The sequence below is a fragment of the Bos taurus genome, chromosome 10, assembly GCF_002263795.3.
Source record: "Bos taurus isolate L1 Dominette 01449 registration number 42190680 breed Hereford chromosome 10, ARS-UCD2.0, whole genome shotgun sequence".
NCBI classification, from domain to species: domain Eukaryota; kingdom Metazoa; phylum Chordata; class Mammalia; order Artiodactyla; family Bovidae; genus Bos; species Bos taurus.
This window is the reverse complement of record NC_037337.1, coordinates 8,369,115-8,388,776: the sequence shown is the minus strand read 5'-3', so window position 1 is coordinate 8,388,776 and position 19,662 is coordinate 8,369,115. Positions and strand designations below refer to the sequence as shown.

Below are 19,662 nucleotides of genomic sequence, written 5' to 3'. Positions count from 1 at the left end.
AAGGACGTTTTTTCGAAGAAGGACATAACTTAGTCAACTTAGCTGGAACTATTTTCTTCAAGAAAAATGCCTCACCACCTCGCATTAGCTCCCTCCAACCAAGAATGGACAATTTGTGCATCCAAATATTAAGAACTGCAACTAATTAACACACATCAAGTATATGTGTTAAAATAAGCTACAAGGACATATTGTACAACACAGGGAATACAGCCAATATTTTGTAATAACTGTAAGTGGAGTATAACCTTTAAAAATATGACTCACTATATTGTACACCTGCAACTTATATGCAGGGCTTCCCTTGTGGCTCAGCTGGCAAAGAATCCATCTGCAGTGCAGGAGAACTGGGTTCCATCCCTGGGTTGGGAAGATCCCCTGGAGAAGGGAAAGGCTACCCACTCCAATATTCTGGCCTGGAGAATTCCATGGACTGTACAGTCCATGGGTCCTAAAGAGTCAGACACGGCTGAGTGACTTTCACTGCTCACTAACTTATATGGTATTGTACATCGACTATACTTCGATTTTAAAAAGGTATCATGTTACTAAGCAAACAGGAACAAGTGAAACATCTTTGTTACTTCAGGAGAACGGGAGGAAATCAACTCATTATTCTAAAAACTGGAGATAAGAGAGAAGACTGACGCAGTTAACCTGCCTTTCCCATACAAACTGTATCCCAGGGAAACCAACTAACTGATGAGGGGAAGTTTTTCTTCTTAGAGATGTTGCAGCTAATGAGTGAAGGAAATGATGGAACAAGAATTTCAGCATTTGACACCCCCACTGCGGAATGCATGTAAGCAATGATCATTAAGCCTACTTACAGTGGTTTAGTCACTAAGTCATGTCTGACTCTCTGCGACCCCATGGAGCCCATCAGGTTCCTCTGCCATGTAATTCTCCAGGTAAGAATACTGGAGCGGGTTGCCATTTCCTTCTCCAGGGGATCTTTCTGATCCAGGGATTGAACCCAGGTCTCCTGCACTGCAGGCAGATTCTTTATCACTGAACCACCAGGGAAGACAAATACTTTGCATCAATGCAAAAAGAACCACAGCAAAAGCAAACCCCAAAAAGCAAGCAAACCTCTCCCACATTGTGTATTTCCTGCTGTAAGAACACAATATCACTGAAAGTATATTCTCACCCCACTTCCAACTCCCCCAAATTGAACATAATCAATCAAACCTCTAAATCTAACTGCATTCTAGCAACCACAGAAGGCAGGGAAACATGTCACTTTTTGCCAGGAATGCAAAAAGGTAAAGTGCAGACTGGGGAATAGATACAGGACAAACCCAAGGTCCTAAACAAAGTAACTGCAAGAGGAGAAAGAGAGGAGGAGGATGCGGAACCTATACATTAAGGGAGACTTAAGAGCCAGGCTTCAGCAATATGTGAACCGTGAACTTCCAGATGTTCAAGCTGGTTTTAGAAAAGGCAGAGGAACCAGACATCAAATTGCCAACATCTGCTGGATCATCAAAAAAGCAAGAGAGTTCCAGAAAAACATCTATTTCTGCATTATTGACTATGCCAAAGCCTTTGACTGTGTGGATCACAAAAAACTGTGGAAAATTTTGAAAGAGATGGGAATACCAGACCACCTGACCTGCTTCTTGAGAAACCTATATGCAGGTCAGGAAGCAACAGTTCGAACTGGACATGGAACAACAGACTGGTTCCAAATAGGACAAGGAGTACGTCAAGGCTGTATATTGTCACCCTGCTTATTTAACTTCTATGCAGAGTACATCATGAGAAACACTGGGCTGGAAGAAGCACAAGCTGGAATCAAGATTGCTGGAAGAAATATCAATAACCTATGCAGATGACACCACCCTTATGGCAGAAAGTGAAGAAGAACTAAAAAACCTCTTGATGAAAGTGAAAGAGGAGAGTGAAAAAGTTGGCTTAAAGTTCAACATTCAGAAAACTAAGATCATGGCATCTGGTCCCATCACTTCATGGGAAATAGATAGGGAAACAGTGGAAACAGTGTCAGACTTTATTTTTGGGGGCTCCAAAATCACTGCAGATGGTGATTGCAGCCATGAAATTAAAAGATGCCTACTCCTTGGAAGGAAAGTTATGACCAACCTAGATAGCATATTAAAAAGCAGAGACATTACTTTGCCAACAAAGGTCTGTCTAGTCAAGGCTATGGTTTTTCCTGTGGTCACGTATGGATGTGAGAGTTGGACTGTGAAGAAAGCTGAGTGCCGAAGAATTGATGCTTTTGAACTGTGGTGTTGGAGGAGACTCTGGAGAGTCCCTTGGACTGCAAGGAGATCCAACCAGTCCATCCTAAAGGAGATCAGTCCTGGGATTTCTTTGGAAGGAATGATGCTAAAGCTGAAACTCCATTACTTTGGCCACCTCATGCGAAGAGTTGACTCATTGGAAAAGACTCTGATGCTGGGAGGGATTGGGGGCAGGAGGAAAAGGGGACGACAGAGGATGAGATGGCTGGATGGCATCACTGACTCGATGGATGTAAGTCTCAGTGAACTCCAGGAGTTAGTGATGGACAGGGAGGCCTGGCGTGCTGCAGTTCATGGGGTCACAAAGAGTCGGACACAACTGAGCAACTGAACTGAACTGAACTAAGAGACATACCAACCAATTGCAATGAGTAGACATTGTATGGAAACCAAAACAAACCGTAAAATACAAGAAGACAATTAGAAAATGTGATTGATACTAAGTAGCTGCTGTTGACTGAGTGTTTGTGCCCCTCCCTAATACATATGTTGAAATCCTAACTCCCATGTGACATTAGGAGGTAGGAGCACTGGGAAGGGCTTAGATTATAAGCATAGATCCCTCACAAATGGGATTAGTGTCCCTATAAAAGTGACCCCAGGGAACTCCTTCACTCCACCCTCCATGTGAGGACACGATGAAATGACTGTCTATGAACCAGGAAGCAGTTCCTCACCAGACACAGAATCTGCAGGCCCCTGACCTTGGACTTCCGACCTCTGGAACCCTGAACTGTGAGGGCAAGTCCATAAGCCACCCAGTCTAGGGTATTTTTGTTATAGCAGCTGGAACTAAGAGTAGTTATTAAACCTTTTGGTATATATATAAGGTTTTACGATTTTTTGAAACAAAGAATTCTTGGATTTTAAAGATACAGACTGAAATATTTGTATAAAGTAGAAAATAAGTGCTTAAGAGAAATGAGACACTTGCGTGCCTCTGGAGGTGAAACAGCACAGTGAAGAGAGCAGTGGCAGTAGCTCTGGGTCCGTAGCAGTGGGTCCTGGCCAAGCCCCCGGAGAGTCCTGCACCCCAGCTCTCTCCCTCCCAACTCGGGGCGAAACACCGCCTGAGCCCCTCACCTCCTCAGAACCCCATAGGTCACTTAGGAAACGATTCCCCAAGGGGAGCTCACAGGCTCTTCCTCAGCTGCTTCACCACCTTCTCATTAAACCCACTTCTCCCGAAGGACACGCATACAAATGAAACGCTAGTTCTAATTCAACTGTATGTTTCTTTCACGACACTGTAAATATATTCCAGCCACACAATGGGCCAATTCCTTTTTTGGGGCTAACCTAGAAACCTAAATGCCACATATAACATTGTTTCTATATGAAAACCCTTTCCTAAAAGTATGTTTGTCATATAATCTGCATATAAGAGGGTCACCGTTTACATCGTTGTTTTTGTTTAGTCCCTCAGTCGCGGCCAACTCTTTGCAACCCTGTGGACGGTAGCCCACTGGGCTCCTCTGTCCATGGGATTCTCCAGGCAAGAATACTGGAGTGGACTGCCATCCTCCAGGGGATCTTCCAGATCCAGGGATCAAATCTGTGTCTCCTGCATTGCAGGCGAATTCTTTACCACTGAGCCATCTGGGAAACCCCCCTTTTACATTAATTCAAAGCATTTCCTGATTCTTTTTTCAGTTTCAATGTTCTCATCTTTGACACACAAAACTGATTTTAGTCATGTGCTCTTCTTTCTCCCTTCTTGAAAATCTCCACCAACAACCGGCAGGAGAGAATTTGCTTGCCTCATTCCTCCCAGCCAGGTCTCTGGGAGGTGAGGGGTGAGGAGCACACTCCTCCCAAAAGGGTGAAGAGGAAATCTCCAAGATCAGAGACAGAAAGTCCTGATGCCTCACTCCCCTAGCGGGCCTGACCTCTGCAGGCAGAGGTGCTGGGCTCTCATCCAGGTGGCAGCTCACCTGGGTTCCACGTGTGGCTGACAGCATGGGCAGAGAGGCTGACCACAGGAACACAACAGATCCCCTGCTCTGTTCTCCATCTGGCCATCACCGTCTTGGCTATCCCTCTCTCTAGAGAACTCTGGAAAGGAAATGTTGTAGCCAGAGTCTGTATCAGACTGTGGGGAAAAAAGAAACTTCTAGCTCCGGCTCAGTTCACAACACTACAGATGCTACTGAAACAACACCCAAGGGAACGCCTTTTGCTTTGTTCACAGTCACCCAGCTTCTAGACTTTCCATCAGTTTCTTAAGCTGAAAATGGAAATGCCTCAGATGACCCAAAGACCACTTGTAGGTGAGATCTAAGCTGTTAGGTCACCATGTGGGTACTTCAGTCACTTCAGTCATGTCTGACTCTGTGCGACCCTATGGGCTATAGCCCTCCAGGCTCCTCTGTCCGTGGGATTCTCCAGGCAAGAATTCTGGAGTGGGTTGCCATTTCCTCCTCCAGAGGACCTTCCTAATCCAGGGATCAAACCAGCATCTCTTATGTCTCCTGCACTGGCAGGTGGCTTCTTTACCACCAGCGCCACATTGCTTGGGTCCTTACCAGCCTTCATAAACCGGTACCTTCCTCTCCATTTGGTGAGTGCCCTTGACGCTTCCTCAGCAGGAACTCTGAGGAGGACAAAAGCCCCATCTACCCTGAAGTCATCACCTTTCAGGTTCAGATCTTTAATGTTATTTGTGGTTCTGACGTCAGAAAATGGCACTTTTTTTTATCCATGTTAACCTGCGTGATATGTTACTAAAAAGTCTTCCTATAAAAGTTTCCAAAATTGGGGGTCTTCCCTCCTTTTTATGACTCACACAGGCAACTGAATCCCTGTAGCTAACCATTATACCTTCCCCTCTAGGAGGCAACAGTGCATCACAGTTCCAACAATATAGTACATCTGACAGCTACATCATACAGAAATGTTGCAACACAAAAACCAACAGAGCTTTTGCCAACTGGCTTTAAGCTCAATTATAGACCAAAACTTCAGGTGATACCAAACAAGAATTTCATATGAAACCACCTCAACATAACACCACAGCCCTTCAAAGGCAGAAGGGTTATGCAGGTCCAACAGTCAAGGAACCCAAATGCCAGCTTGGGCCTTTCACTGTCAAGATTCTACTCTGTCATCTCCTTTGGAAATCCAATCGACAGAGACCACACCCAGCGGTTTCCAAAGCTTCAGGGTAACACAGTGCTCAGGACTCAGTCTTGTCTGACTCTTTGGCACCCCATGGACTGCAGCCCACCAGGCTCTTCTGTCGATGGGATTCTCCAGGCAAGAATACTGGCATGGGTTGCCATGCCCTCCTCCAGGGGGTCTTCCCCAGCCAGGGATCAAACCCATGTCTCCTGTGTCTCCTGCATTGGCAGGTGGGTTCTTTACCATTGAGCCACCTAGGAAGTCTCAGGGTAACACGTCTGTATGTAAGTCCAGTTAGTCACCTACATTGGTCAAATCAATCGATTTGAAAGTGGGATACATTTTCCAATAGAAAATGTATTTCAACAATATCTAAATCTAAATCAACAAAATTTTATCTTAATTACCAAAACAGAAATCAGAGCAACCATGAGGTTATTAGCAGCTAGTATTTGTACAATATTTACAAAGTGCCAAGTAACATGGGTAATATGTTCTGCCAAAGCGTCTCCAATTTTGTATGCATTTTACATTCTCCACTCATTTCAAAGCAATGCTCTAGTTTGAGCTAATACAGGGAGTGACAGTAGGTCTGTAACAGGAAAAATCTCATCCACTAGGCCCTCTGATTGCTCTTCCCTGCACTCCAGTGTTCTTGCCTGGAGAATCCCAGGGACGGGAGAGCCTGGTGGGCCGCCGTCTATGGGGTCGCACAGAGTCGGACACAACTGAAGTGACTTGGCGGCAGCAGCAGCAGCAGCCTCACCACCACGCCACTCTGTTCTAAACTGCAGTTCCAGCACTAGCCATGCTTGGGCCTTCCGGCCTGTGTGAGAGGCAACGAAGCAGTGGTTAAGAACTTCGGAGTTGGATTCGGACATCTCCTATTTAAATTTCAGCCCTCATCTAGAAGGATGCCTTGTGACTCTTGCAGCCCTGTCTTCCTCCTTTGTAAAATAAGAAGGGTAATTTGTAGCTCATAGTGCTTTTATATAGATGGGTAAAACAATGTATCGATATATAAAGTTCTCTGCAAATAGCAAGATTTAATAGCTCATGTTACCAGATCTATTCTACACACCTTGTTGCAAAATGTACAAACCACACAAGGAAACTGGAATCACCTTGGAAACAAGACCCAACCGTGACATGCTTTCTTCCAGTGATGGATGATCCAAGAGCAAAGTCATCTCCTGATGCTTATGAAATCAGTCACAGGCCCCTAAACGATTCTGCCTGAGGAGGCACAGAGGAGGAGCTGAAAAAGTTGATGGCAAAGAATGAAGCAGCAAAATCCTGAGTAAAAACTGGCTTTTATCTGCCAGTGGGAGAAGAGAGAAACCAGGGGGAAAGGAGCAGCAACCAAATCTAAACCAACCTATATTGCAACTTACTAAAAAGTGGTGTTTTCCATTAAAACATAATAGCTACCCAGACTTTCACTGTAAGATATTGGTAACACCTATGTTTTTACACTTTTAATTTTTGCTTTATATTGGAGTATAGCTGATTTACACTAGTGTGTTAGTTTCAGGTGTACAGCAGTGATTCAGTTATATATATGTGTGTGTGTGTATGTGTATCCATTATATTTCAGATTCATTTTCCATATAGGTTATTAAAGAATATTGAGTATAGTTCCCTGTGCTATACAGTAGGTCCTTGTGGATTATCTATATACATATAGTAGGGTAACATTTATTCTTAAAAAAAATTTTTTTTTTTATTTTATATGGGGTATAGCCAATTAACAATGAGAGTTTCAGGTGGACAGTGAAGGGACTAAGCCACACACAGACATGTATCCACTCCCCCCAAACTCCCCTCCCATCCAGGCTGCCATCTAACAACACTGAGCAGAGTCCCATGTGGTAACACCTGAAATATTTTTGCATGTTTTAAATATGCATATTCTTGAGTGAAAATATAAGCTTAAAAACACATTATAAACTCACTTATTAATGTTTTGAGACTGTGGAAAGAAGGTATAGAGAGCAATAAACCGAGTAAAAATAGAGTAAATTTGGCTAAGCTTGGTTTTTACTTAGGGAACTTCTTGCTTAGACTGCATTCACCCCACCCCCAACCTCTGAGATCATGGGGAGAGGGGTCAGTGGGCAAGGAACAGAGGAAATGACAGAAACATGCCTGTTATGGGTGGAACTTCTGAATGCTCCCCCCCCAATTCCTATGTTGCAGCCCTAACCCTGATGATATTTGGAGGTAATTGGGTTTAGATGACATCATGAGGGTGGGATCCCCATGACAGGATTAGCATCCTTCTAAGAGGAAGGAGAGAGACCACAGTTTGCTTGCTCTCAGCCATGTGACACAAGGAGATTCGGAAGCCAGGCAAAGTGCTCTCACAAAGCACCTTGACCTTGGCCTTCCCAGCCTCCAGAATGGGAAGAAAGAAATGTCTGCTGTTTATTTCACTGATGCGGACCCAGGTACGATCCCTGGTTGGGGAACTAAGCTCCCCCAAGCCACAAAGTGCTGTCAAAATAAATAAAACAGAAATGTCTGTTCTTTAAGCCACTCTGTGTATGGCATTTTGTTAGAGCAGCCCCCACCCCACCCCTGAGCTAAGAGAATGTCTAAGCAGAGTCAGGGTGGGGAGTGGACTGAAGATGAAGAGATGTTTTCAGCAGTATCTTAGAAGTCTGCACACAAGATCAGTGGATATACTTTAATATTATTAATCATCCAACAAGAGAAATACACAATACACTAAGTGACCATTTAAAAATGCCATTATTTTAAACAATTATCAAAATTACCCATCTCGATTTGAACTTCCCAGGGTATCTCCAATGGCGTTGGACATCTTTTAAACTGGTTATAGAAGGCCTTCTGGGATACGGTCAGGATATATTCTCCCTTGTTCTGGAAAACCTCGATCAATGGACTTCCTTGCCCTCTGGTTTCCAAATGTGTTTGGACAAAGATGGTACCAAGCTGGAGATCAATGAAAGGGAGGACGACAGGGGTATTTACAGGTATTTATTCCTGGAGGTCCCCCAGCCCAGCCACAGGCCTCCAGTCACTGCATTCTTCTCCAAGGCCACAGCTTTCGGGGGCTGCCCTACCCTATAGGGTTGGTTTCTCAGGTCCCCATAACCACCCCCTTCTGCACTTCTTCTCGGTGGTAACAGTGCACTCTTTTTCTAGTCTTAGGATGCTTCTTCATCATTTGCTAATTTCCTTTCATTTTGCCAACACACCTGAATAGTCCCTTCATTACATTATTTCCTTACACTTTTGTGGACACACAACCTGTTTCCTGTCCAGACACCATCTGCTCAGGTCTGAGGAAGGGCTGGTTGGTTGGTCTTGCCTCACTTAGGTACAGGGTTTTCTTGCAGCCTTTGACTGCTCACCAGCATCTCCCTTTTTCCCCCAACCAGAAGACTCAACCCAGTTCAACAGCCTGTTCGCTTTCTGAGCCCCTGGATTTTAGACTTTACTTGCCCCCTCGGCTCTGAAGAAGCTGCTCCTCCCCCAACCCTGCTGGTTTCCCAGACCCTAAACTCTCTCTTCCCTGGTGCTACAGGACTCTTCCCACCTCCCTCCCATTCTGATTCCTAGCCTTCACCCATCATAACCTGGTCCCGCAGGAGCTGCCCAGCTCTCACCAGCACATCCTGCTCTGCGGCAGCCCACGTCCTGCCTCGTGTCCACCAGGGTGGGATTCAGCAGAAAAGCATCACCTCTGAAAAGGAGCAGTTTGCTCTCTTACTTTCTGATTTAAGGACAGATTTACCAAAGTCCAAAGGGAGCATTACCTGACAGGTCTTTTTTTTTTTTTTCAGGGATATATCTTTTTCCTTATTAGATCTACTTAGCTAATTTTAGTTTATCAGGTAAGTTATTTCAATATTACATAAAACTTCATGGAAAAGATGTTACAGAAGAACCCATGGATGGTCCTCATTGTCTTCACCATCACTGGCCTCAGCGGCAGCATTAATGGTAGGACTCCACCCTTAAAAGCATTCTACAAAGTGCTTTCAAGTTTACTCTTTTTAAGTCACAAAGTCTTTACAAGTAGACAGATCATATATTGTTTTTATTTTGAAGATATGAAAACTGAAGTATAGAAAAGGCATTAAACTTTTTCATGATGAATTAACCAAGGAAATAGGGCTTCCCAGGGGACTCAGTGGTAAAAGAATCCTCCTGCCGACCCAAAAGATTCTGGTTCGATCCCTGGCTCGGGAAGATCCCCTGGAGGAGGAAAGGACAACCCACTCCCGTATTCTTGCCTGGAGAATTCCATGGACAGAGAAGTCTGGCCAGCTATAATCCACGGAGTTGCAAAGAGCTGGACATGATTAAGTGGGCGCGCATGCGCACGCACACGCACACACACACGCACACACACACACACATGACCAAGGAAACATAGCTAGCAAATATTCTGAATAAATACTGCTTGAAATAAAGGCTGTTTTTGCTTTGTATTAGAAGTATTAATATTGCACCTCTATTGAAAAGAAGGCATGCTCTTTGATCTATGCAGCCATCCAGTTTTAACAGGAGAAATGATGCCATTGTAAAAAGAGCAAGGACTAGTTTATATCTGATAGATCTTAAAAATGAGTGTAACTACTGAAGGAAGCAGTGAAAACCAGGGAAATTTTCTCAATGACTATAGTTCATGTGTTGGAACAAAGGGAGGGGGCACTAAATTGTGATGAAATGAGCTACGGCAGAAAATAAACTAGGGAATTCCTAAACCTAAACACACACAGCACAGTGAAAAGGACTCCAAGAGCCGACGTCAGCCCATTTTAAGTTACTCCTTTGCCTTACAATTTCCCATCGTGCAGGATGCAGCCCCAGCAGAGCAGAGGCATGTGAATCACCGAGACGACAAAGCAAGACACCAGGACCTGCACACCCCAGTGGATCCTAGGGGAGTCTGCACCTCAGGAAACCAGAATGGGCTACACATGGTCCAGCCCTCTCACCACCTACAGACTTCCCAGCCGCATCTGGAGGCTCAGAGCCTGGCTTCACGGGTAGAGATGACAGACGGCCCATATCACGAAAGTAAACTAAGACGAAGGTGGGGCAGCTTCCCTGTTGGCTCACTGGTAAAGAATCTGCCTGCGATGCAGGAGATGGGGGTTCGATCCTTAGATCTAGAAAATCCCCTGGAGAAGGAAATGGCAACCCACTCCAGTATTCTTGCCTGGAAAATTCCATGGATAGAGGAGTCTGGTGGGCTACAGTCCATGGACTCGCAAGAGTCAGACACAACTTATCGACTCAACCACCACCGAGATGAAGGCAGGGCAGTGACTAGTACTGCGAATACACACAGTCTGGAACCATACACTGTACTTGAGGTGGCCACACCTAATTCAATTTCTGACCCACAGACAATTTAATTCATTTAAAAACAGTAGTTCCCAAATTGTGGTCCCTAGATAGTAAAACTAGTATCTCCTAGAAGCTTGTTAGAAATCCAAACTCTTGGGCCCCACCCAGGATCTCCTAAATCAGAAACTCTGGGAGTGGAACCCAACAGTCAGTAGTTCAACAAGCCTTCCAGGTGATTCTGATGTACTCTAAAGCTTGAGACTACTGACTTAACAAAAGTCTTCCCCCCCCCCCCAAATAGCTCTATCCTTCCATTTAAAGGCGGGGTGAGAGTTGGACTGTGAAGAAAGCTGAGGGCCGAAGAATTGATGCTTTTGAACTGTGGTGTTGGAGAAGACTCTTGAGAGTCCCTGGGACTGCAGGGAGATCCAACCAGTCCATTCTAAAGGAGATCAGTCCTGGGTGTTCTTTGGAGGGAATGATGCTAAAGCCGAAACTCCAGTACTTTGGCCACCTCATGCAAAGAGTTGACTCATTGGAAAAGACTCTGATGCTGGGAGGGATTGGGGGTAGGAGGAGAAGGGGACAACAGAGGATGAGATGGCTGGATGGCATCACCAACTCAATGGAAGTGAGTTTGAGTGAACTCTGGGAGTTGGTGATGGACAGGGAGGCCTGGCGTGCTGCAATTCATGGGGTCGCAAAGAGTCAGACACGACTGAGTGACTGAACTGAACTGAAATAAAATCTCACTCATTATTTACCATAAGGTCAGAAAATTATCTATTTTCCCTTTATAGATAGTCAACTTGGGATTATCCTCACTGATTTGGAAAGCCATGGAACACAGATAATACAAAAGTAATGAATCACTGGCTTAGGCACACCCTTTTGCAATAGACTGACCATCCTCATTAGGTTTTGCTTACCAGGCTTCATGGATATTCCCTGAATCCACAGTACAGCAGAACCTGATACAAATACCGCCTGAATGAATGACTGAGCACAATGAATGGGGGACGACGCGGGAATTGGCAAGGCTGCCTACTAGAACAAAATCACTTGGATACTAAGAACCTCCTGTGTCTGATCCACAAAATAGTTTGCCTCACAAGAGATGACTGCAAGTTGACTGAACTGTCAGTCAAGACTCTCTTCTACAACTGGCTGCCTAATCCTGGATCCTCCCCAGGCACAACAGCTGGGATGAGGAAAAGAAAACTTGTAAGAATCCCCAGATCTTCCCAGGGAGAGGTTCCACCATCTCCTCTGAGGATTTCTGAACAAGAATTGCAAAACTGGCACAGTCTCAGCAGTGAGCATTCTGCAGGATTCTCCTGTTGGAGCATGATTTTTAAAAAGGCAAACAAGAGGGAGACAAATTGCTAGGAAGCTGCATTTTTTACAGCAATTGGAAGACAAATCTAACTTCTTACCAGAATTGGAAACCCACATGATATCACTGTAGTGCACATGAATTATTAATGCTCATCATTTTTTGTAAATTAGGTATTCAGGAAGGTTCCTGTCGACATCATGTTTGACATCATAATGCTTCATCATTCTAAAAGCCTAATGAGATGAATTCTTGCTAGAAAAGAGAGAGATCAAGCATGCATTTCTGCACTCTGGAGAATACCAGAGACCAAGGAGATAATGAAGATATGGTTTATAATTGATGTACAAAGAGCAAATTAAAAAAAAAAAAACAAAACCTGTTACAACCCTACCACCACTGTAAACAAGACCAAATGGCACTTTACCTTTCCACCTGAGCATTTTGGAAAAGGGAGGGGTGAGTGCGGTGGGGGGCAGGGGGCATGACTAGTAATTATCTCAAACTCCTAAGGTGGAAGAATTCTTCTAAAAAGAAAGTTATGTCTTTATAAAATTACCTCATCTACAAAAGAACATGTAACAGGTAAAAATTGAAAAAGATACCATAACACCAAGTCACACATCCTAAAAGGATAGTATTATATATTTTAAACCAATTCTGTAACAGTAATTCTATGTGATACATATAAATAATCATTCTGTTCTCACATGTAATATCAAATCTGTAGTTTCTGAGTTCTACACATGCAAATTAGTGTTGACTAAACTGAACCAGCAGTTTTGTCCAACATCTGCAGCAATGGGTTGGAATGAAATAAGCTCTTGTTTGGAAATCTGGTTGACAAAGCAAAGTAAGTTAAATTCCTATCCAGGTCAAGTCTTTTAACACTTCAGCCAAGTAGCAATGATATATATACAAGTTCATACTAACTGCTAATAATTGGGACTCATTTCCCCTCCAGTTTTTATTTCAGTTGGTCTCTAAGTAGCCTCTTGAGAGAAGTACTAAAACATAGAGAATGAGTTCATTCATTATTCTTTCTTCTACTGAACAAACATGGAGTAACTGAAGTTGCCAGGTACTAAATTGGGATTCTTGCTACTCTGAAAGGCGAAAAATCCTCTTAAGCAAACCAAAAAGAGTATCTAGAGTTCATCAGTTGTCATCGTTCTGAACTACTGCTTCATGTCAAAAGATTTCCTTTTCAACAAGAAGGCAAAAGGACAGTCATTATTGGCAACATTCCAATTTAATTACTTCACTAAATAAAACATTTTCATCCCCTGAAATTACTTCTAATGATAACTTTATGTGAACCAGTGTGGGGGAAAAAAAAAAAAACCTTAGTGTTCAGCATGCTCCTTTATAACAAATGTTCAATTAGTAGGTAGCACTGTCATGGATCCAGGTCTCTAGTTCTTGGATATTCTATCAGTAAACAGTTAACATTCAAAAGCTAGAAAACGTCTACCTGGTATATAGTAGGTGTTCAATAAATAGTGTTTGTATTATAATGATGATTATATTATAATACTCTATTACATGATTATTACCAGAGAAACTCTCTAACTTATAAACAAACATCAGTTAAGCTTTATGTTACAAAATCAGATGCTATTAAAGCAAGCTCATGAAAAGAAGCGTTTGCTCTTCCATGTCATGGAAGTCAGCACACATCATCTTCTCTTCACCCATCCACTGAGAGCTGACTTTATCCAATGAAGACTAGGAGCCTCCTCACACTAGGCCAATCGTTGAATAACTTTTCAAGTAGTAAAGATATAATGGTGCCTTTAATCAGTGACACAATTCCTGGTAATCTACTGACCATGTAAAAGCTGTTGATTCTCTTACATTAACAGTCAGAGAGACACATTTCCCTCCCTCTGTACTGTAGGATATGCCACCATCCTTCTGTTTGCTATAAGGATAAAAGGCCCAGTGGCCAGATTTACACAAAGGAAAACCTCTTGGATTTAATAGTATTTTGAGAACACACAGGAGGGCACTGGTTAAAAAAAAAAAAATCATTTTTCTTCTGGCACTAAGAAATATGTAGTGACTGCTTTAATCACTTAATGTTTTCCAGTGGCTCAAAATTTCGCTCTCCTGAAAGATAAGATGAATGTGCAGAATGAATCTTCATCTTCAGGCAGCTGCACTGCATTGGAAAATCAGTTGCCCTCACGGCAGCGCAGCCGACCCTCCAAACTCCCTGCCAGGTTCTTTCAATTATGTTCCAGACACGCAGCCAACCCAAAGAAGTCGTAAACAACAGGTTCCACTCGGGTCCTCCTCCTCCATTCCCTTCCTCCATCCCTCCAGAGAACAGAAACCCTCTCATCCATTCACAAATCCCCACACTCGGCCCCTGTGGCTGAGACTCCATGCAACCTGGCCGGTGTCTCCAGGTAAAAATCTGAACACGAGGGCACTGTAGTACCGTGGCACCGAGTCTGCGCCATTCACCTCCCAGCCACGCAAATCCAGCCCAGAGCTCGGATTTCATTCAGTGGAACTCGTCTCCGAACGCTCCAAACGATGCCCACCCCTCCTCCAGAGCTGACCCAGTCCAGCCTTCTCCTTCTCGGTGAGAACCAGGCCAGCCCACCTGCTTCCCTTCTCCACCCCCCACCCCCCCCCACAAACCGGCTCTCAGGACTCCTCCAAGGGTCTTTAACGCGCCCATTTCCGGGGCCCTCATCACCCACCTCCCGAATGAAAAGTAAACTCCTCCTTAGTGACCATCTCCCCAAACCAACCAGGCCACTAAACTCAGCCGGAGACCCCTGCCCGCGGGACGCGGCGGGCGGCCCCCCCGGCAGCGCGCGCGGGCGCCCGGCGTTTACCTTGACGCTGGTGTAGCTGGTCTGGGTCTCGGCCTCCGCGCTGCTGCAGCAGTGGCGCCTCCGGCCCCTGCAGGTGGTCGCCGCGGGGCCCGCGGAGCCCGCGCTGCTGCCGCTGCCCAGCTCCCCGCGGGCCCTGCGGGCGCGGGCGGCGCCTGGGGACCCGGACGCGCGGCTCTGGGGGATGGCGTCGGCGGCGTCGGTCTGGACGAAGAGGCCGTGCAGGGGGCCCGCGGGGCCCTGCGACACGCCGGTGGTCTGGCGGGGCGAGTTGGACTCGTCCGAGTCCCGGCAGTAGATCACGCCGCTCTGCGAGACGTGGATGCTGGGGGCGCAGCCCATCCCTCGGCCGGGCTCCCCCGCGCGCCCGCCCGCGCCCCCGGCCGCCCGGCCCCGGCGCCGCGGCGGCCACCTGCAGTGAGGGGGCGGGCGCCTCGGCGGCGGCGGCGGCGCCCCGACCGTGCGCCCCCCGGCCGGTCTGGCCGCCGCTCCGTCGGGCTCACCGCGGGGCACCCCGCCGAGCCTGCCGGGGCTGCGCGCGTCACCCCAACTTTCCCTTCTGGGCCATTTTCCTCCTCGAGCGGGCGAGCGCGCACACACAGCGCCCCGCGCGCACCGGCGGCCGCCACCCTCTCCGCCGCGGCGCCCCAAACGCGCTCCCCACGCCTCCGCCCGCCCCTCCGCCCTCGGCTCCGCTCGACCCGCGCCGCCGCCCAGCTCGACAACGCCGGGCTTCCGCGGCCCCGGGGCCCCAGCACCGCCCGCACCTCTTTCCCGACTTTCACTCCGCGTACCTCCCTCCCTCCGTCCCTCCCTCCTTCCCTCCCGCCCGCCTTTCTCCGCGGCTCCCCCGCTTCGCAGTCGCCGCCGATGGGGCGCTGCTGCGCCCCTCGGCCCCGCCCGCCGCTGCCCGCACTCTCGCGGGCAGGACACAGCGCGCTCGCTGCCCGGCTCGGCACCCCGCACGCCCCGCCTCCCCCCGGGCCCCAGGGTGCGGCGGCGGTCACCACGCCCCGGCGCCCTCCCCTCCCTCCGCGGTCCAGAGGCCTCGTTCCTCCTGTGCCCGTCCCGGGGGCTGCACCCCCAGTGCCCTAGCCTCTCTTCCCCTCGCGGCACAAACCCCGGGCCGGCCACAAAGGGTAGTGTAGCCTGGGGAGCAACCCCAATAATACCCCTGGCCTTTCAGGAACACATTGTAACATCTCTGAGCCAAACATCATGACGCCCCGTAGGGACCCTCCAGCCTGTGCCCACTCATCTAACTTGCTCGCCTCCCAGTCGACTCAGATCATTAAGGAGAGGCTTCATACCTCTGTAGTCCCTCGCTTCCCCATGTACACTGCAGGCTGAGTTGGATGGCGACCCAGTCTTCAAAAGGGTAGAGTAGACAGATGATGTCCACCCATCATCCGAGGTCACGCCAAGGAACCAGAGACCAGGTGAGGACCAAGCCCTTGAATGCACAAATTCCTCTAAGACCCAAAGAAAGAACTGAAAATGCTGTTCGCGTGGTACTGGGCTTTCTCCTCCAAAGTTTTCACCTCTTCCTTGGGTGTCACTACATCTTCACAGTGGCTTCTCCTCCATCCAGTCCCCACCCCACCCCCACCCGGATTGTCCACTGCTCTGCCTCACACCAGGCTGGGCAGTCAAAACTGCCTCCCCTCAGTCCCCTTGGAGAGGCGTGCACAATTTCCTTGGAGGGGTGCAAGAATACTTTCAGACGAAGGCTGCTTATCCTCCCGGATGTGCAGTCTGGGTTGGAGCTACCAAGCACCACTGCCCATTTATTCGCTTATTCTTTGAGTAATTCCAGTCTGCTGCCACAGCATCACAGAAGAGAAATGGATGGTCCAAGAAAGTGTATTAGGTCAAATGCAAAAGCAAGAACATAGAGTCCTAATGCAAAGCACAAAGAAGAATCCAGCTTGAAATAATTTCTTTGGTTCTTCCCTCTCTTCCTCTCCCCATCACATCAAATTTGGGGATGACTGGGTCAAGACTTCAAATGACAGCTTCTAACCTTCACAGAGAAGCAAGGTGTCACCCCACATCTCAAATTCAGATATACAGAGGAGAAAGAACTAACCTAGGAGAAGGCAATGGCACCCCACTCCAGTACTCTTGCCTGGAAAATCCCATGGATGGAGGAGCCTGGAGGCTGCAGTCCATGGGGTTGCTGAGGGTCGGACACGGCTGAGCGACTTCACTTTCACTTTTCACTTTCATGCATTGGAGAAGGAAATGGCAACCCACTCCAGTGTTCTTGCCTGGAGAATCCCAGAGACGGGGGAGCCTGGTAGGCTGCCATCTATGGGATCGCACAGAGTCGGACACAACTGAAGCGACTTAGCAGCAGCAGCAACCTAGTCTAACTAACCTAATCTAAGTCTTTTGTTTCTCTTCTCAGCTTTCTCTTCCCAACTTTCAGTCTCTAAAAAATTTTTGATGACATGAAAAAAAGTCTGTGCTACATTTTTGAATGGACAGGCAAATTGCTCATAAAACTCCTGTGCAGGTTGGGCTCCTCCCAAAGCAGATTCTGAAATGATATTTTGCAGGCGCAAGGCTGATGAGCGCATACTCTTGGAATCAACATCTGGAAGGAAAGGAGGGAGAAAAGGAAGCAGGGAAGGGAGATGGAAGTTGAGCAGAGGGAGAAACTGAGTTAGGATACAGCCTCACTCAAAGCCACAGGCACCCCTGCAGGGAAAATTCTGAAGCTGGATGATGCTTCAGCATTGTCCTGAACTGGGTCTAGGAGGATACACCTTTATACCCTCACATAGGTCAGCAGTTACTTGTAGGCCACGTGGGTGGTCCTGGGCCAGGTGACTCTCTTCAGCTGAGGCAATTCCCTTGTAAGACTGACAGCTGAGCAGAGGGCTCCCTGCTGCCAGCACTCCCCCGGCTTGAGGAGTAAGTCCTTTCCTGGCACCACTGCTTCCACCACACTGCCCTTCCATGCTTCCTGTCCCTATCCATGACTATAAGAGTGCCACATTAAATGGTCACCACTGAGATGCAGGGACAGTCATTCATTTGATCAGGTCTAAGCCTGATGGCTGCCAACTGTTCTACTTCCAAGGGACCATTCAGAATCTGGGAAAACATCATCAGAGTTAAGTTACAAAAGCGCTAGTCTCCATACCAGTCCTGACGCAATGTTAAGTCAGGAGATAACCACTCCTAAAGCTTCTTTTTGATTCTCTTACATACATCCATTTCAGTCATCATCCTTCATGGAGCTACTAATCAAGGTCAACCTTTTTGGACACTTTGAGCCATGCTAATTCTCATGCCCTGTGTCTACTTTTTCAGTTTTCTGTAGGAATGTGGTTACTATGATGAAACCTCCCAGAGAAGAGAAATGGGCCAGCCACTCACTGAGGCTTTGAGAGGAAGAAGGCTATGATAAAACAGAAGTTACAACCAATCTTCTGGTGGAGAACATTAGGAGCTGAGTCATGAAGGGACAAGTCACCCAGAAGAAAATTTAGGCGGAAAGAAAAAAAGAAGAAGAAGGAAAAAATAGAAGAAAAAAAGAAAAAGATGAAGTTTTGAGAGAGTAAATAAGCTCAAGGTGGCTACTGAACAGACTGGGCTGCTTCAGTACCTTAACTGACCATTTCATAAGGGGACCCATGCCTTTCCCTAAATGCAAGTCTCCTGCAGGGACAGAAGAGAGAACGGGGGAGTGCACGAGGTATAAATTCCTCCTTCCATTCCCAGAACAGCCAATAGTTTTAGACACAATCTTCCTCAGACCCAGCTTCCGCTGCCAATTCTGGCTTAGTGAAAGGAAAAAAATAAAGTATCCTGATAATCTCCACCAAGTGTTCTCAGTGGGAATGTGTAACCTTCCCCCATCGCTGGCACAAATCTGGTCACTGAAACATGCAGAAATGTGCGAGTGGAGGAATGGTTTAACTGAAATCGTGCCCCAGCTAAGCTCTGAGGCCCGAGTTCTTGCTCCTGTAAGTGATTTCTGGACCAATTCCCATGTCACAATTTCAACACATTCCAGGATCACAGCAAAGTCTACAAGTTCAGACACTGCAGATAAAATTTAGGCTCAAGTTACAGAATAAGGCCAGAAAAACCAACATTATTTTAAAAATTGAATTAAGTTAAAAAATTTAGCTACAGCCAATGTCCAAGAAAGAAATCAAAAAGCAAACCAAATCAGAAATTTCTTCAAAAACTCAGAAATGTCCAAGGTCAGCTTGTATGTTTTATACTCGTACCAAATAGAGCTGGTTTCAGAATTATGACCCAGAAGCACTGCAAGACTCTGAACAATTAAGGTCCCTTCCCAGTCGAGATTGGTATAACTCTTCTAGAATTCCTCTAAAGGAGAAAAGAATATGACTGATACATTTGGAGTGACTCTTCATAAAGGTTAAAACAATAGGAGTTTTGGATTAATTTTTAGATAATCAAATATTTCATCAACCAATCAACCTTGCAGAGCTCGGAATTCAAACTATATTCTTAATGGTGGAGCTTATTGGCAATCTAACCACCTGATAAGTGAAATGATACAGTTTATTAGGTAGCCGGGCACAGTGGAAGGTTCCTTGATCTCAGAGAGAGAAGGGCAAACGTGGAAGCTGGGCTGCCTCTTACAGCTGTGTAACCTCAGGCAAGTCACTTAACCTCGGGGCCTCCCTTTCCTGCATCATCTCCAACATCTCTAAATCACCAACCTTTGGGAATGCAATGAAATTTCTGCTTTCTTTTATTAAATTGTTTTTAA

At 46.5% G+C, this 19,662-nt stretch overlaps 1 protein-coding gene across 5 annotated transcripts in view; it reads right to left on the bottom strand.

Annotated features, from left to right (window-relative positions):
* PDE8B (phosphodiesterase 8B) overlaps positions 1-19,662 on the bottom strand; it is a 255,295-nt gene that overhangs the window by 203,195 nt on the left and 32,438 nt on the right. For 2 of the 5 annotated variants that reach the window (XM_024997896.2, XM_024997897.2), the window contains exon 1: positions 14,907-15,274. The exons of the other annotated variants lie outside the window; for them this stretch is intronic. In XM_024997896.2, the coding sequence (XP_024853664.1) occupies positions 14,907-15,245 (339 nt within the window). In that variant the 5' untranslated portion in view covers positions 15,246-15,274. Of the gene's footprint in view, positions 1-14,906; positions 15,275-19,662 lie in introns of those variants that run through there. 5 annotated transcript variants of the gene reach the window in all.